The sequence below is a fragment of the Euprymna scolopes genome, chromosome 8 (genome assembly GCF_053919585.1).
Source record: "Euprymna scolopes isolate OS-2025 chromosome 8, ASM5391958v1, whole genome shotgun sequence".
Taxonomy (NCBI): Eukaryota; Metazoa; Mollusca; class Cephalopoda; order Sepiida; family Sepiolidae; genus Euprymna; species Euprymna scolopes.
Window position 1 is genome coordinate 103,924,573 of NC_136489.1, and position 27,846 is coordinate 103,952,418.

General features: G+C 33.0%; 1 protein-coding gene across 1 annotated transcript in view; it reads left to right on the top strand.

Moving 5' to 3' along the window:
- LOC145283693 (alpha-centractin) overlaps positions 1 to 27,846 on the top strand; it is a 77,280-nt gene that overhangs the window by 16,762 nt on the left and 32,672 nt on the right. Inside the window, exons 2-3 of the mRNA XM_080132719.1 lie at positions 13,207 to 13,271; positions 22,747 to 22,822. Coding sequence (XP_079988845.1) covers positions 13,207 to 13,271; positions 22,747 to 22,822 — 141 coding nt within the window. The remainder of the gene's footprint in view (positions 1 to 13,206; positions 13,272 to 22,746; positions 22,823 to 27,846) is intronic.

A 27,846-nucleotide genomic window follows, 5' to 3' on the forward strand; every position in this document is an offset into this window, starting at 1 on the left:
CTGTAATAGAACAGATATTACACTTTGAATTATTCGCACAAAAAAATATTTGATTCACAAATTTGGTACAAGTCCATCAAAAGTGTGGATGTCTGTGATTATCCATCGTACTCTTAACTATATGCATTTTAACCATGGCGCTTTATTTTAACCCATTCTGTATAAACATTTTGATCCCAACACGGAGGATAGAGAATAATATCTCTTTGGAGAAAACATTGGTAGATAAAATAATGGATAATTTTTCTCCTTTCCAGGTATTAAGTCTGGATATGTTATTGATATTAGACGTTACATCCATACAGACCAAAATATCTTTTATTTTTCATTTTTTTTTTTTTTAAATCATGAGTTATGTATTTATTATGGTTCACATTGTTTTTATTTTTAAATTATTAATTTAAGCACAATACTTAACATTAAATGGAATATTTACCTTTTTCCTTCTTTTAATATAATAAAAATAGGATATTTTTATTTTTTGTTTGAATTGGAAGAAAATTATTTTAAAATAAAGTTTTGAACTAATACCACAAATCAATAGCATATATGATTACCTGTAAGCTAGTAAGTTATCATCAAACTACCTTCTAGCTTCCAGAAATTGCAGGTGTGTGTTTGAAGGGGAGTGCTTAAAAAATGATACCCTTATTCATGTTTAAAATAAAAGCAATCCTATAAATTTAACTTTTAGTTCATGCGAAATTAATAATTTGAACATGTTTTTTAATTATTTAATTTTACTGACTTCATATATGTAATGCAAAAGATACTCTTTAAAACATTTAACTTTAATACTTGATTTTGTAGATTCTCAAAGTGAATATCTTTACAAGAATTCTTTGCAACTTTGAATTGAATGAAACAATTTTCTTACTACATGTTCTGTCATATTTACTGCCCCCCCCCATCTCCCTTTTTTCTTTTGGAAATAGTTTTTCATTTTTAATAAAAAAAAAAAAAAATACTCATATAATGTTTGTATCATATTTTTGTTTAATAGTACAAATGTTAATAAAATTGAATTTTATTAAAATCTGAGAAACTTTTCCCACCAAGTTTTATTGTATATGATTGGTTTTAATAGTACTACATGCTGCAGACTATCCATGTGTCGCAGAGAGTTGCACCCTTCATGTGGTAACTCTGTTAATGTGCATGCGCATAGATAGAACATGGTGCATCTAAAGGAATAAAACCTCAATATATAAACAAAAAAAATCCCTTCAGCTTTTCCAGATAGTTATATTTCCTGCAGCAATTATTGGCAAACAAGGTAAAGAGAACATGGTAGAAAATTCCATAAGGCATTTGCTCTGAAAACCGAGAGTTACTTCTGAGTCTTCTATCCCTGAATCTCTTGGATAATCTGTCACAACAGAATTATGGACTCTTCTCTCAAATAAATTCTCAATATACTGTTTATGTATAACCAGCATGATATATGATAATGACTTGTCAGATCTGCTGTTTTACGGCGAAAAGGTCTCCTGAATTGTTAAAATGGAATGAAAGCAGGATAGAATGTATGGATGCTATATGAGTAGAGGATACAACTAGGAAATTGTTGTATTGTCATGGATGCCTGTCGAAAGTCGGGATTCACATTATCAAGGTAATAAGTGTAGATTGTGTCTACTATCAGTATTACAGTGTAGTAATGGAAAATAGAGCACTGCATGAAGTGGCCATCACATGCAGCTCTGAGACGCAGATAGCCATTTTAGCTGGTGAGCTAATCTTCCACTTCTTGACAAGAGTTTGGCTCAAATAAGTTAAATTAAATACATTTTTACATTGTCAGTAAGACAAGTACGTTTTGACTACTGTTCTCTGCCGTTATCTCAACCTGATGCTTCTGCCGTCTGTCTTGTTGCAGCGACATCTATGATGGTTCAGGTATATGGTTTGGTGTCCGGAGGGAGGATTATTTCACAACATAATTCTCTCTGCTCGAGTCATGCAAACATACCAGTAGACAATTGAGGATCTGAGCTACAACTGTCAAGCGACATTTGGCTGAATTCTCAGGTTCATATGCGATTGATCTTCAACGATGGCGTATTGATTGGTTAACTATCTTGTGTGATCTTGCTCAAGACTGCTGTACTTGGACTGCCATTGTTTGGGATGTGGTGCTGGCCAGAAAAAAAAAAAAATGAACACTGTTGCAACAAAATTTTTTAATGAAATAACTGCTGCGTATATTCAAAGATATTGTTTTAACAAGGTTTTCCACATATTTTTGCTAGAAAATTAAAATTTAAAAACAAAATCAAGGATGTAGTGTTCCATGTATTCGAAATTTAAATCAATAAAATATTTTGTAATTTAAATTTATTATAAATTTTAAGTTCCAGAATTTTTTAGATGAGGATTGATAAACTTGTATTATTTGGATTACTATTCTCATCTTGGTTATTATTTATGAAAATAACAACTAACATCACAATAGTAATCTGAAAAATCCAAATAATTTTAAATATTAACTATAAATTGAAATATAGATTTTAAAAAATTTGAATGAGCGAAAATAAAATCTTTGCAAATAAAATATGAAATAATTAGTGATTGCTTGTTTTAAGTTCATAAAATAAAAGCATCAACTTGTTTATTATTAAAGGAGAGAAAAAGAATAGAGATGTTTGGGAGTGAATTAAAACTTGAATAGTATGAAGAAGCAAAATAAACAAAAATATATAAAGCAGTGAACAAAGAAAAAAGAAAGGGTAAAACGAAGAGATTAATACAAAGCAGATGATTGAAAACTTTTTTGTTTGCTTTTTTTTAAAGTTTTTTTTATATATATTTTAGTTTTTTTAAGTTGGTTGTTTTTGTTTTACGGCATATCAACCCTTTTCAGGTTGTTTAATGCCGAATCCAAAGATTTTGAAGAAAGATTTTTTAATAGAGTATATTTGTTGTTTTCAAGTCGGTTTCTATTTAACCTATAGTTGAGACCCTAACAAGTACTACCACTCTGGGTCAGAGTGGACCTGGGAGCAATACAATTAAAGGGTGGCTCCACACTCCCCAAAGCCCGCAAGCTAGGGCCTCACCACTGGATATAGTTTAAGGTCATATCCAGGATCTTTTTAAGTTGGAGTCTTTACTTTTAGATTGGAGTATGAAATTTGTCAAGACCTGTCTTTCAAACTGAGGCATATCCCTTTTCATATCAAGATTCTCATGAATGGCTCTGCTCTTGAGAAATTGACTCTGAAACTTCTTGGTCTTTCATTCTGATCAAATCTTGGAGTTTATACATTAGATCCCACTGCTTTTTCTGCTTCTATTGCTTTAAACACTTTCTCACACTTTGAGACTATTCTCTCTCTATAAATCTATTACCATGTATGGAGTATTGGTGTCATATTTGGGCTACTGAATCTCTGCCCCATTTTAGGGTTCTTAATAAGGTGCAGAAACGTATCTGCAATTTAATTGGCCTTACCATAGCTTCTTCTGCAACCTCTCTTATTCTCTGCATCTTTTGTTTCAGCTCGTTTGACTTGTTAGTCTAGTTGTCTCCATCAGTACACTATTTTGGTATCTTTTGTAATACAGCTTCCTATTCCAGTAGCTTCTTTCTAAGACCCGCAGGCTTATGGAACTCTTCCTGCTGACTGTTTTCCTTCTGTTTATAGCCTTGGTCTTTTCAAGACTCATGTCAATATGCATCTTCTGTCTTTTTGGTAATCATCTTTTGTTCTTGTTGGCTCCTTACAATAAGTGGCTTCACACCTTGTTCGGAGCGATTTCCATATAAAAAAAAAAAAAAAAATTAAAATTACTGTAACCTGTTGTAAATTGTACAGATATTTATTGTTTACTTTGATAGACTTGCAGAAAGTAAAATTGTTTTTTCTTTGAATAATTATCTTAAAACTCAATTTTAATCAAAGCAAAAATATAAAAAATGTAACATTTCAAAGTAGTAAATTTGTCTGAGATAGTTTTATAATGATCTCAAAAAAGTTATTTTTATTTAAAAAAAAAACAATTATAACTCCTAAACAATCTTTGAATGGATGTGACTTTTATTTCATTGGAAAATGACTTAATTTAACTCTTATTTATAAATAATAAAGTGAATAATAAAATTATACGTTTCTATTTTTATAGATTCCTTTTCAGATTGATCAACAGAACGATTTATATGTATTCAAATAAAAGATTATAAATCAGTACTAATGATAATTTATTAAATGAGTTTTACATAATAAATATACTTATTAGCCATACCATTCATTCAGTGAATGATGATTTTGTTGTATATATAAGTTGAATGGGGCATTAATGTTAAGTATAAGCAATAGTATAAATAATAAAAGATATCAACTGTACCTACTCGACGTTGCTTAGGAAAAAAAAATTATTTTAGCCCTTAATTTTTTATTTGCATACTTTTAAACTAATACAAAAAGAAAATGAATTTTTTTATTATAAGGTAACTCTTGTTATATTTTTGCAATTAAAGATGTAAGTTATCTTTTTATATTATTTGAATTTTGCTTAGGAATGAAGATACTGTTTATGAATGTGTCACGTGACCTTTTTGAACATTGAAATATAAGTTGTCAGATATTATTTCTTTCATTGCAGTTTCTTTCTAGATGAAAATATCCATTTATTTTAAATATTGAATTGGGCAAAAAAGTTTTCCGTTTTTTTTTCATTTTTGTAGTGAATATTAATGCAATTCATTTTCCATAATAAATTTTTAAATCTTGACTATGATTTCTTTGGTTGTCTAACAGCAATCTTGTTTAACTACGGCTTTCACTTGGTCATTGTCAATCATCTTTAGCTAGTCAGTGAGGAGCGTCTATCACTGATTTTTTTTTTTTTTTTTTTTTTTTTCTCTGGCACAGCAATTCTGTGATGACCTCTTCCTATACACGGCATACCTTTATGCATGTTTCTGTAGTTTTTTTTCTTCTTTTTGTCTAGTAAAAAAAAAAACATAAGATGTTGGTAGTGCTCTGTTTAATCTTCTATTTCAAGGCCTGAAATACAAAAATATAAAACTCCTCTACTAGGAGGCTTATAACACACTCGCTAACATACTCACTATACCAAATACAGGAGTTGAAGAATAGGAATATAAAATGATCTTTAGTAGATTAGAAAGATGATATTCAAAAGACTAACAAACTTTTTGACCAACCCAATAGTTACTTAGCATTATTAAGCAAAAATTCATAATTATTATTCTGTTATGATGGTGAAGTTTGCTGCTGATAGATAAAATGGCTTCCATCTGTAATTGATATTTGCAAAACAAATAAGTCTTCGCTGCAAAATATATTTTGAACAGTGATAATTGTATTTTTTTTTTTTTTTTTTAACAGCAAGGAACAATGTTAAAGAAAATGGCTATTCAAAATGAAATGTTGACATTTTAGACCTGAAGTTGAAAAAGATAACTTTATATTGATTGTTTTTGATTAGGGATGTACTGCTTATCAAATTGGTCGATTACCAATTAATTAACCAATTAATAAGTTTTCTAATGCCAATTTATCAGCAAATTTTATTGTGTAATATTAATAATATTGTAAACAAAAACAAGTTAACTTTCTCTTTTGGGATAGGATTAATTGACCAAACCGTGGTGAGATGACAACAGCTATTGAAGGAAACAATTGGTGTGAATGTAGTTGGAGGATTCGACACACCTATCCCGTTAATAAAACGGTTGGATTAATTCTTGTATTCTCATTCTCCTCTGCTAATTCTATTTCATTTGAACATGCATGCAATCATATAATTAAATTATAATATACATGCAAATATAGTACAGCATGTGTACATAGCTATTTCCACATAGAATAGATGAATATTATGTGGTTAATCTAATGAAGGCCAGAGGAATAATTGGCTGAAACGTTGTGAAAACAACTAGAAGATGAGAATAATAGTCCAAATAATTAAATAAAAAATCATACACAATTACTCATCTCCAAAATAATTTCAAACTAATTCAATAATATGTGATAACTCGATTTTTTTTTTTTATTGGTGGTTATTTTGAGAAAATTTGAATGTAGATAAAATTTAATCTTTTCTTTTTATAAATGTATAATTTTCTCGTATTATTTTTATTTTTTTTTTTTTACACAGTGGTCACCACTTATCAAGGCCCGGAAGCCACTCAGGGATAAGGGTTATTGCAAGTATATTACGTTAGTGTGGAGATTTGATAAAGTGTTTACTTAAGGGGGCGGTTCATTAGGAATTTGTTAACGTTGGACTTGAAGACATCCAAGTTGTAGTCAGGTGGGAAGCAGGCAGAAGGAACAGCATAGATGTCAACGAATGATTTAAGTATGTGTTTAGGGAGGTCATTGATGTAGATCAGGAAGAGAGTTGGGCCCAGGATTGACCCCTGAGGGACTCCAGCATTAATACTGCAGGCCTCTGATTTTTGTTCATCGACCACTATTCTTATGAGCCTATCGGAGAGAAATGATTTAATGATTGAGAAAACATTTCCAGTTATACTGTAGCTGGAAATCTTGTGAAGTAGACCCTTATGCCATACCTTGTCAAAGGCTTTTGATGTGTCAAGAGCAATTGCCCTAGAAAGGAAGCCTTTGTCAAGAGATTCACTAATCCTGTGAGATATAACCGTCAGCACATCTGCGGTAGATCTTGCAGAGCGGAAACTAGATTGTGTGTCACTAAGAAGGTTGTTTCTGCTGAGGTGGTTGACTATTTCTCTATTTAATATGGATTCCAGCAACTTACTCATAACACACAGGAGACTTATTGGTCTGTATTGAGAGGGAGATGACTTATCACCTGAATTCTTAAATACAGGGCAAACTGATGAGGTCTTCCAGGAAGTCGGAAAGCACTTCTCCTTAAGGCAGCGCTTAAACAGTTTCGTAAGTATGGGAGCAAGTTCTGGTTGAAGCTTTTTTAACACTATAATTGGGATGCCGTCAGGGCCAGTTGCTTTACTGGAATCAAGGTTCTTGATTAGCTTGGCGACCTGATGCACAGATATTTGTATGTTACCTAGCGTGTTCTGTGTTATAGAAGGAAATATGGGGAGTTGATGGCCATTGTCGCATAGGGTAGAATTAGCTGCAAAGTTCCTTGCAAATAGTTTGGCCTTGTCTTATGCTGACGAGATGACCTCTGGTCCATTGATAATGGTTGGGATAGAACGCACACTTCTGTTCAGGATCCTATTTGTTATTTGCCAAAATTGGTGGGAACCAAGCCGCTGATCAGTTACCTTGGATTTAACAGACTGGGTATATAGCTCTTTTGCTTTTTTATTACTCTTTTACAGTTCCGAAAGCAGCTTTAGTCTCAGTGCATCTATTACGTTGGTAGCTATGGAAAAAGTGATTTCTGTGCGCGATAGCAGCAGCACATTCTGGGGAGAATCATGGCTGGCTGTTAGGTTTTTGTTGGAATTTTTTAGATGGTATGACTTGGTCTATGCCTACAATTAACCATTCGGTCAGATCTGATACTATAGAGGACACTTCCTTTTTAAACATGGAGTGCAAAGGTAAATCAGATATGAATGTACGGAAGCTTATATATTATATATATTTTTTTTTTCAAGCTACTTCGTTAGGTTATTTTCTCTAATAGGCAATTTATTTTTTATGATCTTTTTCAACTTGAAAATAGTCCCATGTTAAAAAAGGGTCCACTCATCAATAAGTTAGCTTAATATAGATTTTTAAGTTGTCTTTCACAAAATCTAGGATGATATGAGTGACTTTATAAAATCTTTGCCCTATTGTTACCACTTTTACATGATTCAATTTTTTTTATCAACATAGTTGTATTTCCATATGATTTTTGTACTTTTTAATTTTTTTCAATTTTTAGGCTGGTTACTTTAATTATGATTAATTTTTATTGACCACAAGATGACATGATACATTTGTAAGGATTTTTCACTTTATCAAAACCTGAAAGAGTGAAATTTGATTCCTGGACACAAGATATTTTCTACTTTCCAACAAATGTTGAATGGTCATAAATCGATGGCTAATTGAGTTACTAAAATAAATTTTAGATATAATAAAAATAAAATTTTGATTTGAAATCTAAATCAAACTGTTGGACCATTGTCACTACAGTCTTTATTGTGTGTTCAAAACAATCAATCATTTGTATTTCTTATTAAACTGAGAAAACTTTTACATAAATTATATACTAGTAGGTCACCTACCGTTCCCCGGTCATAAAATACACTTAAATATGATATTTTAATTCATGCAGAGTTGGTACTTATTATAGAGCCAATTCTCTATTAATTATTGTACCTAATATATAGTAGTGGTCACCCAGTTTGGCCCAATCATAAAATATGCTTAAATATATTTCAATTTATGAAGATTTCATATTTATTATTATAGAGCTAATACTTTATTGATTGTTATATTGTACCCAATATTTTGTAGTGATTTCAAAAGCTAACACAAATAAGATTTGGTTCCATCAGCTAAAATCGAAACTAAAATGTTTAACACTTCAGCCATATTTGTTGTTGAAGATATCAAAACTTTAGAAATTAACGGGCATTATCTACTGTTTCAGTCTAAATAAGTATATTTGTGCATGTGTAGAGATATATGCCTGCAAAGTTCCTTTTCTTTTTCTTTTTTTTATTTAAATTTTGACCCATTAACAGCTATTTTCTTGGCTAAAAACCAAATCGAATTTGTTCCATAGGTTCAAATCTCCTATATATCAAGAGTCAAATCTGTAGATCAAAAATTGACAGTAGTTTGGTAAAGACTGTTCCTCACACAGGCAGATAAAGTTGAAAAATATCCAAAAGTAAAAACCATTGAATTTCAACAAGGTTGTTGATAGTGCTCAATAAAAAGAACAGGATATTATTTTATTCAATGTAGGTAAACAAAATTACCATAAGTTGCTACAATAAATCTACTGTTTCAGTCTAAAAAGACATTGTCAGGTAACTCTCTCTCTCTATCTATCTATCTATATATATAATTTTTTTTTCTTTAAAGTCTGATGAAGTTATTGGGTCATTGATACGATTTGGTAACCGACATGTGTAACTAAGCAGATAAAACAGTAAAAAAAAAAAAAAAAAAAAAAAATATATATATATATATATATATGTCATTTTGATTAGTACTCTCATAGCTCCTTACCTTGTCATATGAGTCGGTGAAGAGTTATAGGGTAATTATTTTTTTATATATGAAAGTGAGACATGAACGCACAGTCTTATTCAGTTAGATATAGCAAACAATCTGCTATCTGAATTTCAATTAAAATCTATACCTCAAACAAATTTGATAATCCAAATAGATATAAAACACTTAGTTATAAAATTCAGAAAATCAAAGGACTATTTGTACACCCACCCAACTTTCATGGGTCCTAAATTTGTGCATTGACCCCCCCCCCCCCACTTCCACTCCATTTTGTTGGAAATGATGCCTGCACTAGATTATCTGTTGGAAAGCTTTCAAACCTATTTGTAAGTTAATAATAAAAACTGAATCTAAATCAAAGGATCAACTGAATGACTTGTCGCTTCATAAAGATGTATTAGACACAAGATTTAAAAAAATAACTTAAAATAATTGATTATGGGATTAATTATGATTAATGAGATCTATAATTATTCAATCTGGTTGGAATGGAAAATTTATGGAAAAGGGTTTAAAATATTAAAAAAAATAATGTATTTCCTAATACTAGTATATTTAACATTTATGAATTTAATTATTTCATTGCATATTTTGGTGAATATATACAATTCTTTTTTTTTTTTTTTTTTAAATTTTTAAAAAATTTCTTTAAACTTTCTCAAGCATCCGATTATAGTAAAACTATTAATTCAATTTTTAGCAAAGGGATTCAGTTTTCTATGTAAATTTCATGTAAAATGATCCTATTTGATTTTTCAACCAGTGTTTACTGAACAAACCCTATTCACTAACATCTTTTTGGAATTTCTTGGAAGGAAGACATTTATACCGTAAACTTTGCTAAGCAAACAGAACTCGTCTTTAAAAATTGAACAATACGGTTTTTAAATAACCGAATTTGTGGTTCCATTGAAGGTTTTCTAAAAAGTTAAAACAAATTCAGTAATATCATTTTCAGACATCCCCCACTCTCTTTTTTTAAACTTTCTTTTTTTAAACTTTCTTTTTTTAAACTTTCTTTTTTTAAACTTTCTTTTTTTAAACTTTCTTTTTTTAAACTTTCTTTTTTTAAACTTTCTTTTTTTAAACTTTCTTTTTTTAAACTTTCTTTTTTTAAACTTTCTTTTTTTAAACTTTCTTTTTTTAAACTTTCTTTTTTTAAACTTTCTTTTTTTAAACTTTCTTTTTTTAAACTTTCTTTTTTTAAACTTTCTTTTTTTAACTTTTTTTAAAAATTAAAATCTCCTAAAACCAAAATGAATCTGCAGTTTAACATTTTTCGTTTATTGAAAAAAAAATAGTTTTACTGACGGTTTATTTTGTTTCCTAAATGATTTTAATTGTACAGTAAAAGTTTGTATATTCTTAATCTTTTAAAATTGTCTTTTTTTTTTTTTAAGAAAGAATTATATTTCTATGTTTTTTTTTTTTTCAGTAAAAGATTACCATGATATGACTATCAATTATAAAAAAAACTCCAAATTTCTTAGCTCCTTTTATGTACTTTCTATTTAAAAAATCAATATTTTAATTATAAAAAATTTCATTTTAGTTCTTGTTTTTATTAAATTATTAACTGTAAAACTCATCTCAGGATGGCTTCTTTATGATGAGACATATTTGTTGCTAGAAATCAGATTTTCAAGTATTCATTACACAGTAAGTAGATGTAGAGCAGTTGAGGTAGCAGGATCAGTTGTTAAGGAAAACACAGAAGGAAGTGATTAGGATGGATTTGAAAGATAAAGACCTGGCCTGAGATAGATTAGCCTAGAAGTTAATTTTTTTTAAAATACGTCCAACACCTAACATGTAAAATAAGCATCTATAAATATAAAAGCGAAAATGTGTGTATGTATGTATGTATGTTTGTGTGTCCACTAAAACTTTCGACAGACAGAACAAAAATTCACAAACTTGGTATCATATTGAAGCTCCATCCTTCGCCCGAAAAATATCGAAAAATTGGCCAAAAACGTTAATTTTTTTCACCTCGAAATCGACAATTTTCTACAGGGTGGGGTCAATAAAAACCGTCCTCTCATGACGACGACCGGCTCTACGCATGTGTCAGATGACATCATGACCTAATTTAGTTTAAATAGTTGAAGAACTGAAAGAATTTCATGTATGTCATGTTAGCTCAGCTGGTTAGAGCATTGGTTCATTATCTAAACGTTTTGGGTTCGAATCGTGGTGCGACATCTTATTTTTTTTTTTTTTTCGATTTTTTTAAATTTAAATATTGAACCAGTTTTATTTAAGCCATTTTTCACGTAACGTTCGCTTTTCTGTTTTTTTTTTTTTTACTTCGCTTATTCTTAGGTTTTCATTAACACGCCCGACCGACCACACACACCCAAAAACCCACCGATTTTTTAAATTTTAATATCGAAACAGGCTTATTTAAGCCATTTTTCACGTGTTTTTTTTTTGTTTTTTTTGGTTTTAATGTTCGGTTTTCTGTTTTCTTTTTTGTTTTTTCGATTTTTACATTTAACATGGTTCGTTTGCCTTACGTTAGTTTTTTTTTTTTTTCTCGATGTTTTGATTAAACCCCCCCCCCCCCCCCCCCGCTTAATTAAAACGGTGTTTTCTTTTTTTACTTCGCTTATAACAAACAGACCTACGTCGTCGTCATCATAACGCTCGACGACTTCCGGACACGCACCTGTCAATTTGGTTCTTACTTAAATAAATTCAAACATCTTTCAGTAACTCATTCTGGCTGGCTGATTTTATTTTCAGACTTCGCGTCAGGGCTTCGGGGTCGCCCCCCCCCCTCCCCCCAGTTTTTTTTTTTTATTTAACACCACACACACCTACAAACACCCGGGCAACGCCGGGTACCCCCGCTAGTTATATATAAAACTGACATTAAACCAAATATGATGACTAGGGCTAGGACAACAGCATATTCTTTTCCTTATTTTGACTTTCAGGTATATATCCATTGATATCTTATATTTTTATATAGAGTGATGTGGTTCTCGGTTGATTGTGTCTAAATGTGTCGGATATATGCACGAGAGTCAAAACAATGAAAAGAATATTCTGTTGTCCTAGCCCTAATGATGATTTAGAAATTTATCACAATAGTAAAAAGTTTGAAAATAAAAATTAAACAACTGAAAATATTGTTTACAATGATCAGAATTTGCTAAAATCTATACAGGTGTTATGGTTTGAGGAATACAGAGTTACTTGAATTTTTTTTCTTAGGATACATTATTTTGAAAATTATTTCAATTGGATAATTGAATTTCAAATGAATTCAATCAATCAATAAGGGTTTTATCACTCAATGAGGAACCCCTCCCTGGATTTTAGCCATCTATCTCCATCCCGAACTATCTGCTGCCATGTGGGACCCATATGTTGTATCGGGTCGTTCCTCCATCTTATTCTTGGTCTTCCTTTCGGTCTCTTATGTTCACAAGGTGTCCATTCTGTTGTTCTGATGGACCATCTGTTGTCATGTTTTCTGGCTATGTGCCCTGCCCATCTGTGTTTGAATGCTTTGATGGTAGTATTGATGTCAATAACTCTTGTTTGTTGATGGACCAAATTAAGTTTTTCCGTCTAAGAACATGTATGATGTCACACACACACCCACCCACACAAAACTGAACCAGAATTAAATATTGATTTTGTCAGATGAAAACTATTGATAACCAAAATTGCTGAACAGATTTTAATTTATACTTTCTTTATTTCAGAAAAATGGTTAATGTATAATGTTTAGTATTACTGTAAAAATGTATAGAAAAGTAATGCAAACCTCATTGGCTATTTCTATATTATTACTAAAAATGTGACCCATTGTGGCATCTGAGTTCTGATAAAATTGTTTGATTCAGGACAAAAGTGAGTTTGCAAAGCCAGTTGAATATATGAAATTTCGTTTTATTATTTAGAAGAAGAAAGTCGTAAGCAGATACAATTCCATATCTCTCATATTATTAGACTTTGTGCATTTGCAAAATAAAATTTGCATTTTTTTGAATTTTATTTGTAACATATATTTTCTTGTTTGCAGGGGTCTGGAGTTATTAAAGCTGGATTTGCTGGGGATCAAATCCCAAAATACAATTTCCCAAACTTGTAAGTACTTTATTCCATTGTAGTTATTTATTAAAACATTTTTTTTTATATTTAGCTTATGCAAAGGCTGTGGAGACAAATTTGACGTAAACATTGGACAAGATATCTTGGCATTTATTTCTGTAAAAAGTATAGGGTTTCACCAATACATTATTATAATTGTAGTCTTTCTCTTATACTACTAGTTGCCAATAAATGTTTTCTCAGTGCAGAATGCATGTTTCTTTTTTATGAAAAAGATTATGACTAATTTAAACTACTTTTCTGTATTTAAATATTTAAATGAATTGGGATGATCAATATCTTTCAATAAGTTTGTGTTAGATTGTTTTCTAATTAAAAAAGTGAATTTGCAAAACCAGTTAAATATTAAATAAAGACAAATTAAAAAATGATCTCTTTCTGTTTGATATACCTCAACTCGCTGTTAGGTAAATAGTATTGCTACATGTGCTGACATTCCCTTTTGTTTATAATAAATGCGTTCAATCTTTTTTTTTTTTATTAATTCTCTGTATCCTCAACTGTTGGTAGTGATGGAAGTGAATGATAAATATATGAAATAAAAGCCATGGTGGATGATGTGGGGGAGGGGGGGTTAAATAATATAGCAAGAGATTGAGTGATAGAAATTTAGTAAAAGATGAGTTACTTGGTGAGTTGATTAAATCGATTAAAATGGAAGTTTGTTTTTCTCTCCAAACAACTTCATCTGGAAACTGAGGAATATATTAGCATGTATTTTGTGTGATTAACAAAAAGCCTTAGAAAAACAGTTGTTGATTAACTCTAGTATATAGTCTCTATAGTATAATGATAATAATCCATATCGCTATTGTTGTGTGTAATATATAAAAGTAATAAAAGATACCTTTTAATAAAAGAGTACTTGAAATTTATCTGGAAAAACTGAATTTGATAAACTTGGATATTAAATTATTGGGTACCTGCAGTTTATGAACTGTGCTATTATTTTAGATATGATTTCCAAGTTAAATTCAGTTTTTACTGTATCTTTTGTTTATTAAATTGTTGGATGAAAGTACAAAATAGTTAACACTTGCTCCCTCCCCATATTAAGAATGGGTGTTATTTCAGCATGGTCTGTAAACTGCAAAAGTACCAATTATTATTTTGTAGCATAATATTGAATACTTTGGTGAATGAAACAAAACATTTTCTTTAAATGCAGTATGAAATATTAATTCTGGCATTGATATTTAAATGAGATCTGATGGCGGTTTGTTATTTTGTTATCAAGAATTCAATATGGCAAAATAACAGAACTCCAGTACCCAGAAAATCATATTGTTTTGGAATGATAACCAATTATGCAAAGATGAAAATCCAAATAAATTGTACGGATATCAAACAGGTAGATCAAATTATTTGGGAATGGGAGCATTTAAATAAATTGACACAACCTGCAAAATTTTGAGAACAGAATTCATGCAGCACAGGTTGCTTTGACAAAATGCTTCAAAAGAGTTTCTCAAAATAATGGAATCGTATGGAGAGTCCATATACACCTGTATGTGTACTATGTTTTCATTTCTACCTTTTTATATTGTTGAGAAATATGCTATCCTCATAATTTTATTCTGTATTTATACTGCACAGCAATGTCTACACCCAATTTCTCTCTCCGCTATACACCCTGCAAAACTTAGTCAGCATGAAGTCTGGTTATCTTAAAATTTTGGTATAGGGTATCCAACCACTTAAGTTTTGGCCTACCTGTTGGCATTTTCTCAGGAACCTCCATCTTGAATCCTGTTTTTGCGACAGTGTTTTTATTCAATTTTCACCCCAAACAAGACACAGTGCCACTTTGGAGTAGGGGGCTACTTTCGGGGACATAAACTGCAGGGATATTATGAAGAGAGATGAGCAGCAAGATGTCTGTTCACATTACACTTGAACTTCTGCATGTCAGTACAGTATGGAAAGCAGAATCCCAGAAGAGAGTTCCAAAGTCTAGCAGTTCTGGGGAAGAAACTATTGGAGTAGAAGGCTTTCTTACACCTAGGGATCTTTATGTAGGGGTGGGATTTAGCTGTTGTTGGGGGTGTTTACGTCGAGGGGGTACAAGTGCTTGTAGTTCGTCAGAGCATTCACCATTAAAATACTTGTAGAACAGGCAGAGGGATGCAACATTTCGCCGATGGGACAGAGGCTGAAGTTTAGATGACCGTTCAGAATCTATCAGGTTGGAGACTTTCTTTCGAACCCTGAACAGGAGTGAGAGACAAGTAGCAGATGCACCAGCCCAAATGTGACACCAGTATTCCATACATGGGTCAATAGTGACCTTATAGAGATACAGGATACTTTCAGGTGTAAGTAGCTTTCTAGCACAGTAGAGAGAGCCCACCTTCTTTGCAGCAGCTGTGGTACTGCTGTCAATGTATCTGTTCCAATTCATGTTCCCCGGGAACGTTAGGCTGAGGAGTTTAAAGGAAGTACTTTTGGTGTTGAAATTTGCATGCATTACATGGCCATATTAGCACAGCTAGCATAAAATGATAGTGAACATCAGCATTTTTTGATGTGGTCAAGTCAATTGAGACTTCAATTTGAATGCAATGACTGATAGCCTTTTCTATTTTCTTTATTGATGGCCAACAAAGTATTAGACTGTTAGATTTTGGACAAATTTATCACTGATTTTTAGATCATGGAGAACTCCACTGGCAGCATGCCATTTCCCCCATATACAACATTGATTTGAGTAGTGATTTTTGCCAAAGATACTGCAGTTGCTGCTGATGGCTGAATTGTGTGAAGCAAGATTGCGTTTTCCATTACAGATTGAGTCTATGCGTTGCATCATTTGTGTAAAGAAGTGTCTAAGAAATAAACAAAGATCCTGGTTGATTATCTGGCTATTAAAAGAAGTGGTGAAAGTGTTTATTCTTGATGTACATCAACAGTAATAGGGGAGACTCTCAATATTTTAGTGTTCATACTTTAATGCAGTCTTTGATTTAACCATTTCTTTTTTATATAAAACTAGCAGTTCAGCCCGGCTTTGTTCAGGCACTATGTACTGTTCATAATTTTAAGTGCATATGTGTGTGTGTGTGTGTGTGTATGTATATACTAGCCTTGGAACCCGGTGTTGCCCAGGTGTTTTGGAGGTGTATATTGAACAAAAAAAAAAAAAAAGTGGTAGTAGGAAGGCAGGATCGAACCCATACTGCGAAGGAGGAAAAGAATGGGGAAAAAACGTGACGTCTTTGCTGTTACGACCACCGCCAAACTAGAAGTGACATAGGTTTAAACTAAGGCCTGACAATCAAAAGGAGAGGATGACTTTGGAAATATCGGTGAAAAAAGCGACCCATCCCTGTAGAAAAGTGTCCAGTTGAAGGTGAAGAAATTAATGTTTTTAATCAATTTTTCGATATTTGTCGTTTGAAAGGCCAAGCTTCAAAATGATAGTGATCTTGTAAAAATCCCTCGCCGCTGTCAAAAGTTTTAGGCAGACATGCAAGCATACATACATACATTTATATATTGGTAGCTCAAATTTTCGACCCAAACTGATTAAAAAGCTTGTCATATCTCTGAATACCCTTTATGAAAAATTTCAAATGTTTAGACCAGAAATTGTTTGAGTAATTTGGTAGACCGCAGTGGTCAAATTTAAAAAAAAAAAACAATAAATATTTAGGGGTCATAATAGCGGTCAAATTTTTTAAAAAAATTTGACCGCTATTATGACCCCTAATATTTATTGTTTTGGGCTCAAATCAAGTTATTTAGTTAGATCCATGTCCAAGGAACCTATATCTAAAATTTCAAGTGTTTAGATTCAAAATTGGCGGAGGAGTTTGGTAGAGTTCTCAAAGGTCAATTCGTTGAACTTTGACCCCTTAACAGACAAATTTCTGGCTGAAAACCGATTACAAAGATTTTCCCAAATCTCAGTACCCTGTATATCAAATTTCGAGTTTGTAGACTGAAAATTGACAGATATTATGTAGGGAAATGTACACACAGAGAGAGACACAGACAGACACTTTCACTTTTATAGATATATAGATATATTAAAAAGTTTGACTAGTATCCAGGTAACCTACATCTAAAATTTTAAACATTTAGACACAAAATTGGTGGAGGAGTTTGGTAGAGTTTGCAAAGGTCAACTCTTTAAACTTTGACCTCTTGGCAACCAAATTTTTGCCCAAAAACTGATTAAAAAGCTTGCTGCATGTATAAAAATCCCTTCAAATGTTTAGACTCAAAATTGATCGAGTAAATTGGTAGAGACCACAGAGGTAAAATTTTTTAAAACTTTGATCCCAATTTTGACCCCTTAACATTTATTGGCGAAGGAATTTGGTAGTTTTCAAAGGTCAAATTGTTGATCTTTGACCCCTTAACAGCCAAATTTCTGACCGAAAACCGATTAAAACGATTTTCCCAGATCTCAATGCACATTATGTCAAATCTTGAGTCTGTAGATTGAAAATTGACAGAGTAGTTTGGTAGGGAAATGTACATACACAAACACATACAGATAATTTCATTTTTATAGATATATAGATTAATTCAATATAGTTTTTATGGAAGTTATATTTGATTCATTTTTTTTTTTGTTCTTATTTCTTTTGTGCAGTGAATGATGGGAGATACTTAAATTTTTGTTGAAGATGATATTTTTCTTTTAAGTTTTAAATTAAAAAAAAAACTTAAAGAAGTGACAGAAAGTAAGTTTACTGGAAAAATGATTTAGACATAGTTTTTGTAAGATAAGTATTACTTTTATTTTTATATTTTTAACTAATGTTTTTTTTTTTTTTTTTTTTTTTACAAAAATTATATCTGAATCTTCATTTGTTTACTTCCTTTTTCTTCAAAGATTTTTCTATTAAAGTGCAGTAAGCGTTACGGTGAAATTTTTGTTATTAAAATCATAGCTTTTAAAAAAAATTTCTTTGAAGTTCTCTTCTTTGACAATTGGAAAATTACCTTAGTGGTATCAATGTTCAAAAATTCTGGGGAAACAATTAATCTGCAAGATTATCACCTATCAGTCTCTTCCTGTTCATTGCTAAATCTTGCTGAATCATTAATCCGTCTAGTGAGAGTCCACCATATCATAAATGCTAAATTTCTTCCTGACTAACCGTATGAATTTAAACAAGCCTGTTCCACTATGGATATACTAGCGGTCATCTCTGAACACATATTTCATAAGTTGGATAAGGCAGGTGAAGCTAGAATGGTAGCCCTTGATATATCCAAAGTCTTTGACAATATTTGGTATGTAAGTTTTTTCATGAAAATTAGTTTTTACTGTATAATGGGACAAATATTTAATATAATCAGATCCTTCTCAGAAAAAAAAAAGATCCAGGTCATTCTCTATAGTTGCACATCTAAACATGATATTAATGCTGGGGTTCCCCTTGGGTTGATCCTTAGAACCTTTATTATTTCTGATCTATATAAACAACTTATTTTATATAATTGCATCAATGATCAGTATATTTACTGGTGACACCACATTCTATTCTCGACATGTAGGCAAAATGAATGCAGATATCCAAGGTAATGATCGAATCCTTTGAAAATGATCTTCAGTGTGTACTGGAATGAAGCCAAAAATGAATGGTTACATTTAATGCTACTAAGACAAAACTCTTCTTTTTAACAATTATAAGAAATCTTTCCAACTATCGATTGTCATGACTAATAGCACCCTACATGAGTCTAGCATTTTAACTTCTCTTATTCATGAGTAATATAAATTGGAAGAAATTCATAGAAGGTAATAGCAAGTCTACTGTAAAGAAGGTGGGTTCCATCTACTAGGCTAGAAAACTTCTCTCACTTGTGACTATCCTATATCTAATAAAGTTAGAATTCAGCCATCCATGAAGTATTGTTGCCACATTTGGACTAATGCACCAACCACTAGTCTCTCCCTTTTAGACAAAATCCCCAAAACGTCTTTAATAGATCCCACACTTTACTAAACTAGCCTCTGTCATATTGCCGTAATGTTGCATTCTTGTGCTTGCTTTACGAGTCTTTAAATGACATGTGCTCTGAATTTGCTGCATATATGCCTCCTCAACATAAATATTCTCGTCCAACTCAACAATCGGTGAAATCTCACCATTCAAAGTTGAGCTTCCCAAATGCCGGAAGGTTTTCTATTTTAATAGCTTCTTTTTTTTTTTTTACTGCTTGCCTTCGGAATTTTCTTTCTGCTCTGGGTGTGTTTTCTTTTTTTTTTTTTTTTTTTACTGTACCAACATGCAGAAATTTAAATGTAATGTGAATATGCATCTTGCTGCATAACTCTCCACTTAAGATACTCATTAATGTGGCCATTATTCACAGTAGCCCCTTGCATCTCTGTGACAATGTGCCTTGTTTGGAGTTAATTTAAGTTAAAAAAAAACGAATGAAAATATTTAATTATAAGAAATAATGGACGGATTTGCATACATAGAACTGATGATAATCTATTATATAAATCTCACCTGTCTGTTTTAATGTATTGTATATATTGGTCAGGTCATGTCATATGCTACTGGTACCATGTAACCCAGTACTACCTGCCTCATGGTCGGGTCACCGGCGACTAAACTGGTTCCCCCACCAGAGTTGTTTGGTGAGGAGGGCGGCTAGTTTCCCTGAAGGATTAAAAACAAGACCTTTCAAAGGGCGAATGAACCCTTTTTCGGGGTCAACGGCCAACTAGCACCATGTATATTTGTGTGTATGTATATATGTGTTGGGGTGGAGAGAGCTCCCGTAAGCCGTAGTGAAGGCAACCTTTCTAGGAGAAGCAAATCTCTGATTTAAAAAACCATAAAGCGGGAGACCAGTACTCGCATTAAGCTGGTCTGCAGTTTGATTTGTTGCTGGCTATCTTGCTCTTGCTTGTTGCTGGATCTCAACATTTTGAACCGAGAGAGAGACTTAGCTGTCGTACAAAGCTAAGACTCTGTAACATCATCTGTGTATAGATACTCCCTCAGGCATTTGGGCTTATGGACTTTAAGTATCTGACAAGATGTTGCAATCATCATATATGTATGTATGTATGCCTAAAACTTTCGACAAAGGCGATGGATTTTTACGAGATCTGTATTGTTTTGAAGCTGGACCCTTCGGATGACAAATATCGAAAAATTGGTTAAAAACATTAATTCCTTCACTCTCAACTGGACACTTTTCTACAAGGGATCGTTTTTTTCTGCTGATATTTTCTATTGACTAGCTTTAATTTAAACCTTAAATTTCGATTGACTAGCCTTAATTTAAACCTTCTCCACTTCCGATTTGGCAATGGACGCAATGGCAAAGACGTCACTTTTTTTTCACATTCTTTTTCTCCTTCGCGTCACGGTTTCGAGCCTGCCTGCCTACTACCACTTTTTTTTTTGGCTCAACACGCACCTCCAAATATCCGGGCAATGCCAGGCACACAGGCTAGTTGAATCATAAAAGAAAAATGTTCTTTCATAAATGCCAAAGAAAAAAAATAATCCTAGAGTCTCTTAAATTTTTCAGTTTAAATTATGAAAATGTGAATAGTGGTGGGGGGGGGTTAATATTAATTTACACTTGTTTTTCTCAAAAAACATTTACATTTTCCCAACAAAATCAAAATCAACTTGTAAGAGAAAGTGTGATGAAATCTTTTTAACAAAGAAAAATTGAGTTATCATAAAAATTTGCTCCAATATTTAGAGAGACTGCAGTTTCTGGTAGAACCAGAGTTGTGAAGCTAGAAAGTCTTGGAATATCACCAATAGTGAAAAGAGCTTGGCTGAGGCAAGAACTTTTTCTGAGGACATTATAGTGGAACTGGTGCCAATAGTGCAACAGTTTTTTATATATGTTCATGGGTTCTGAAGGAGATTAAAAAAATGTTTGACATTATCAAATTTACTAATAAATAGAGCATTATCACTGTTGACCAAGTGATGTGTCAATCGGGCATGTATATGCAGTGTAATGATATATGGGAAGTGAAACCTGGCTAATGAGTCTTATAGACATGTCACATAGAAAGAAATGATGTGATAATGCTACGATGAATGTGTAATTCAAGTCTTAAAGAGGTGCTTAGATCACAGAAGAAGATTAAATTTGGACAGTATAGGAAGATGTGTGTAGATGGGTATCGTCATGTTGAAAGAATGGATGAGAAATTCTTAAATAAATGTAGAATAGTTGAGGTAGCAGTGTTATTTGATATGGAAAGGCCAAGGAAAATATGTGATAAGAATGGATTTGAGAGAAAAACAAAGACCTGGCCAAAAATAGGTTAGTTTGGAAGTCCATTTCTAAAAAAACATCCAACACATGCCAGCATGTAAGCCAAATATGGTGATGTGAGTATTTTGTCTGACCACTAGCTCCGGGTCTAATCAGTCTGATAATTATTTTCAGGTGGTAGTTGTTTAACACTATTACTAATATGATATCATTTAATTCCATGAAAAATACCATACCAAATATTAACTGAAGATGCTCTTGTGTGAATCTAGCAGTCCCAACTCCACTATTAACCTCTCTATCTTGCCTGTACGAAGCAATGGTGGACCTCCAGGTAAATGAACCGGCTCCATTCAGAGATCTGGCCATATACCAGAAACAGTCTAATCATCACAACCTACACTTTGTCCTTGGTTGACCCCCAACAAGACAATGTTGTTGGGATATGCCATGTTCAATGCACTCATCACTTGCCCAACTGTTCTAGAAAGCATGATTAATGCTACTCTTCACTTTGAAGGTCTCTGACTTGTTTTTATTGTAACAACTGTTATATAAAGAGTTCATTTTTTCCCCCCTTTTTTAGTTTTGCATTGATCACCTAGTCATGATCTTTTTGACATTTTATACAGCATGAATAAATATTTGAGAAATTTCACTGAAATCTATAATTAAAAAAATGCCTATATATTGTGATGAATTTAAATACACACATATTTACAAATATAAAGGGCATAATTGCAGTTGTAAAAAATAAAATAAACAGTAATTTTTTTCTTTCTGTTTTTGCTTAACATTTTTTTTTTTTGGCATAAGCATTGCATGACAATACCTTTTTTGAAATGTATCTTTTATGTTTGCTCCCCTACCCAATATTTGCCCATGTCAAATAAATTTTAAGTATAATTTTTGAATTTCCAGTCTCAAAAACTACAAGGCTCCTATATTTGAAATTATTTGAATTGAAATTCATTAAAATATTGTAATATAAGTGTTTAAGTTAATGTTGCAACACACATCTTCCTATACTGTCCAAATTTAATCTTGCAAACAAACATTTTTATATGGCTGTTCTCTGAAAATAAAAAATGCTGCCATTTCAAATGCACTGAAAATAATATTTCTTTGTATATCTTGAACTAAAATAATGTAATTGTGCTTGCATGGTAAATAATAGTCCATTAAAAAGAGATAATGCTGCTAATAATATTATTGATTTATTTTTTAGCATTGGTCGTCCAAAACATGTTCGTGTTATGGCTGGTGCTCTTGAAGGAGAGATTTTCCTGGGTCCAGAAGCAGAGGTGTGTAAACTGTTTGAAATCTTCATATTGATAATAGTATCATACCATATGGCCAAACTTTATCACTAGCTGTACCTACCTAACGTTGCATAGAAGTAGAATAATAATAAAAAAAATACCTGGCTTGTTTACAAAGAAAAAAAAAATTTTAGTGACTTTAATTTTGTAATCAAATTATTTTGTGAAATGGTAATTGTAATGATTTGGAACACGGAAGATGAATGATAACCAGTTAATAAGGCTTTTCATCTAGACTCACAGGTATGGATGCTGAAATAGAAGAATGGATGCTGAAATAGAAGAATGAAAAATTGCTAAGATTTTACACAAAGTAATAGCGCTAATATGACCTTCATCCTGAGTGGAAAGAGTTCAGGAAGGCGTTATGAAATGGTATACAAAGGTTCAAGTTCAAGCATCTCTGTTTCTTAGATGATAGGGATGGACACATTGTTTTAGGATGAGTTCCGATAGGTTCTTATCGAGCGTTGTATCGACCTGTAAGGTTTCACAAGGTTCTTCGGATACATCCGATTCAAATGAGGCATCTGGTTGTAGAGATAGTCTCTGGTGAGATAACGGTCATTAGTATTAGGTGCTATGTCTTGTGGTTTTGACGCAGCAACACTGTTTCCCCCCTTCCAGTTGAATATCTAACATGGGCATATTGAGGGTTGCATTCTAGCAACTCTACTTCATCAATGAATGGTTCATACTTAGATGATTGTATGTTATGTTTCATCACGATGGGACTTGGATTCAAAAGTCAACTGGAAAGAAAGGTACCAGATATTGATTTCAAATTGTACTGGAATATTCGCTTGTGAAGTGCAGCATTAGTGGCAGTACACAATAACAAACGGAATGCAATGTAAAGCAGCGTACAAAACTGATTCCCGGTGAGAAATTAGCAGTCTTTGCAACTTTGATACCAGTAATACCGTTTTCCATTACGTGGTATTTAATCATTCTACCTGGCCATTTCCTTGCAGGTTATAGACAGTTGTGTGGCTCATTGCTATTCCCTTTCTATGCAAGAAATCTGTTAGTTCCATTGAATGATGGACCTCTGCCAGAGTGAATAAAGGAAGGCATGCCAAACAGTGAAAATAGTTGACAGAAACAATTTATGACTGTTTGTTAGATAATATCTTCACGAGAAAAGGCAAAGGGGAAGCGTGAATATTTTAATCAACACTTGAGTATTCAAATGGTTGTGTTAGGTGGATGAAAAAATTGCGGTTTTAATTCTGTACAGATGGCACAATTCTCTAGTTCATCGAACATCCTCAATGGAGTAAGGAAGGTTTCGCAAACATACAAAATGAGACATTTGTGTGATGCATGGATGATACAAAATGTGTAAGTCTCGTAGACTGGTTGAATGAATCTAGGAGCAAACCGCTTGAGAAAGTATGTTTGCGGCTGCACTATCTTTCCCAGGACGGTATATTACATCAAATGTGAGGGCTGATAGTTAGATTCTCCAGCCTGCTACCTTCTCGTTCTTTATTTTGTTTTAGTGTTTTAGGTCATACATAAAAGCTACCAGCATTGGTCTTTGAGTTTAAAGGTGGAACTGATAAGGTAGTGACTCCGTTTATGCACTATTTTGATAATGGTATGTGTTTCTTTTTTGACTGAAGAGTAATGTTGCTTGCTGACTGAAAGAAATCTGGGGGAAAAAAAAGCAACTAGGCGGCTGTTCTGATTGAGAGTGGTAGCCAAGGCAATTAAGGTTTTCATCATGTTCTATCATATTATAGCCACATATAGTGATGCTATCAACATATGCTAAAGTGTTGGCAACCTTCTCACATTTTATTAGCTTGCCTATCGATCGTTGGAAACATGATACACTGTTCGTTATGCCAAATGGCATACGGCAGAATTGATATAGATTTCCACAGGCTTTGAAATCTGAATTTCTTCACAAGCCATTTTTTTTTTATCGCTAGCTCATCAATTCTTGGTAAAGGATAAGTATTAAGGTACATGAACTGATTGATGGTCTGACTATAGTCAATGACAAGACGCTTCTTGTGTCGTCATTAGTGGTTACTAGAACCTGTCCACTCCAGGGAGAGCGAGATGGTTTGATAACACTGTCTTTTAGAAGGTCATGAATTTCAGCTTGTATAAACTGCTTATGGATCAGTGAGTGTTTTCTGGATTTTGTAGCAATAGGCTTGCAACCAGACGGTTAATGTTCAAAAAGTGGTGGAGAAACAAGATGGGATGCCATTACGGCGCATACAAAGAAGGGATCTTTGTGACTCTCAAAGGGTATTTCTACGTTTTGAGTGTAGTTTAAGAAAGTCATAGCCAAGTAAGACACCTGAGCAAAGAGAAAAAAGGACTGAAAGTTTGGAACGTGGGTAGGTAAACCCTTTATATACTAATGTCACATACCAGTGACCTAATGTACTGCTTGATAAGGCTGTGGACGCATTGATATCTTCTTGCGAGAAGTTTGTGTCGGCTAGTCATACTAATGGATGATGTTCGATGATATATAGCTTTCTGAGCTTCCAGTATCCTAGAGCCTTTGAGATTATTCCATTCCTTCAAAGTTTAATGATGGCTTTCAACAAACAATCAGGTGATGCAACGGTTACAACGGATGCAATTGACGATTCACAAGCAGAAGTCACCTTCTTAGGGGAGCGATTTGATCGACAGACTAGTTGAAAATGTCCCCTCTTGCCGCAGCTTCTACAGACTGCATCATGGATGGAGCATTTAATTCTTGGATGTAGATTACCACAGAAGAAACTTTTTTCGCCTGTTACAGCAGAAATATTTTCAGAAGTACAAAAAAACCTCACAAGTCAATGATGCTTCAGCAGTGGCACCACATGGTGTGAGATTGATATAAGATTCGGCTTTCAAATGGAGTGTTCTTTCTAAGAGTCGTTCTCGAATTGTATGCGAGCAAATGTCTGTTATAAGTTCATCACAAACTGCTTAGTCACAATGTTCTTCGGCCGTTACTGCCGCTAAGTGATAATCTGCAGTAAGCGAATCTAGTTTCTGCAAAAAAATCATTAATCATTTCTCCAGGCTCCTGCTTAGAGGTTACCAAAAGATGTCTAGAATAGACAATGTTAAAGTTTAGCAATGGCTGATTCATATGAGTCACAATTTGCTATTGTGTACTGGATAGGTCCAATTTGACAATTTTGAAGGTGCTTGTGCATTATAGGTCCGATTTGACAATTTTGAATGTCCTTATGCAGTATAGGTCCGATTTGACAATTTTGAAGGTGCTTGTGCAATATAGGTCCGATTTGAAAATTTTTGAAGGTGCTTATGCAGTATAGGTCCGATTTGATAATTTTGAAGGTGCTTGTGCAGTATAGGTCCGATTTAAAAATTTTAAAGGTGCTTGTGTAGTATAGGTCCGATTTGAAAAAGTTTGAAGGTGCTTGTGCAGTATAGGTCAGATTCAAACATTTTGAAAGAGCTTGTATAGTATAAGTCTGATTTTACAATTTTGAAGGTGCTTGTGCAGTATAGGTCTGAGTTGAAAAATTTTAAGGTGCTTGTGCAATATAGGTCCGATTTGAAAAAAATTTAAGGTGCTTGTGCAGCACAGGGTCGATTTGAAAAATTTAGAAGGTGCTTGTGCAGTATAGGTCGGATTTGACAATTTTAAGGTGCTTGTGCAGTATAGGCAATATTTGACAATTTTGAATGTCCTTGTGCAGTATAGGTCAGATTTGACAATTTTGAAGGTGCTTGTGCAGTATAGATAAGAAAGTTTAGTTTGCTAGTTGGTGGACGGTTGATTGACCTCAGGAAGTTATTGAATGTACATGTCCAATGGTCTGCAGAATCAGGCGCTAAAGGGTTACCATTGAAACATTGTGACTTCAGAAATTGGTCCATTTTGGAATAGATTCCAGATGAATGAATTGGAATGATTCGGAACATGGAAAACGAATGATAACCAGCTAATAAGGCTGAAATAGAAAAATGGGAAATTAAGATTTTTCACAAACTAACAATATTAATATGACAGTAATTAAAAAAAAATTGTTTTAATACTTAACACAAACTGATTACTAGTGAAGAAGAAATATGTAATTAATGTTGAAGCAAGAAATGCAGGCAGACATACTTTAAGTTGCATAATTTTTTTTTTTTTTTTTTTTTTTACATAGGCATCACCACATTATCAAGGCCCAGAGGCCACTCAAGGGTAAGGGTTAAAGAGTGTACAGTAGAAATTGGATATTATAGTAATCATTAGTAATGAAAATTTGGTAAAGTTGATAACTTATATGGAACGGCTCATCAAGAACTTATTTACGTTAGACTTGAAGACAACCATATTGTAGTCAGCCGGAAAGCAGGAAAACGGAAGACAATTCCACAGGCGTGCAGTTCTAAGAAAAAAGCTTTGTTCATGGAATCTACGTTTAGGTTTAGGCACAGATAAAGAGTGGGGGGAATTATTGATAGTGTTTACACCTAGACGAGTGTTTCTTGTGAAAGTTTGGCGAGGGGGGACCATAGATTGAAGCTCATTCGAACACTGTCCATGAAAATAACGATACATCAGAGACAAACTCGCAACATCTCTTCTGTGAGATAAAGGTTGCAAGGAAGAGAAAAGGACATCTCCTACGAGGCTACGAAGTCTATTTTGAACTCTATCAAGGCAGGCCAAGTCCTTTCTAGCAGCTCCTGCCCAGATGTGGCAACAGTATTCCATCCTTGGACGTACCTGGCTCTTATATAGATAGAGAATAGCATCAGCAGTGAGATATCTACTGGATCGATAGAAAGATCCCACCATTTTTCCATAATTTAATCATTGTTGGCATCAACCGGAATGAGGCGTAGGTTGCACGGAATGGGCTGCAGGATGTTGTACTTGGCATAAGTATGTTCATCAACACATCGAAAACTAGTATTTTTTAAAAAAACTTTTTTGGCTTCTTCAGCAATCTGGAGACTGCTGTCTCTGAATGGCACTTTTTGGGAAGATTTGCAACCCGTCATTGCTCTCATGTTTA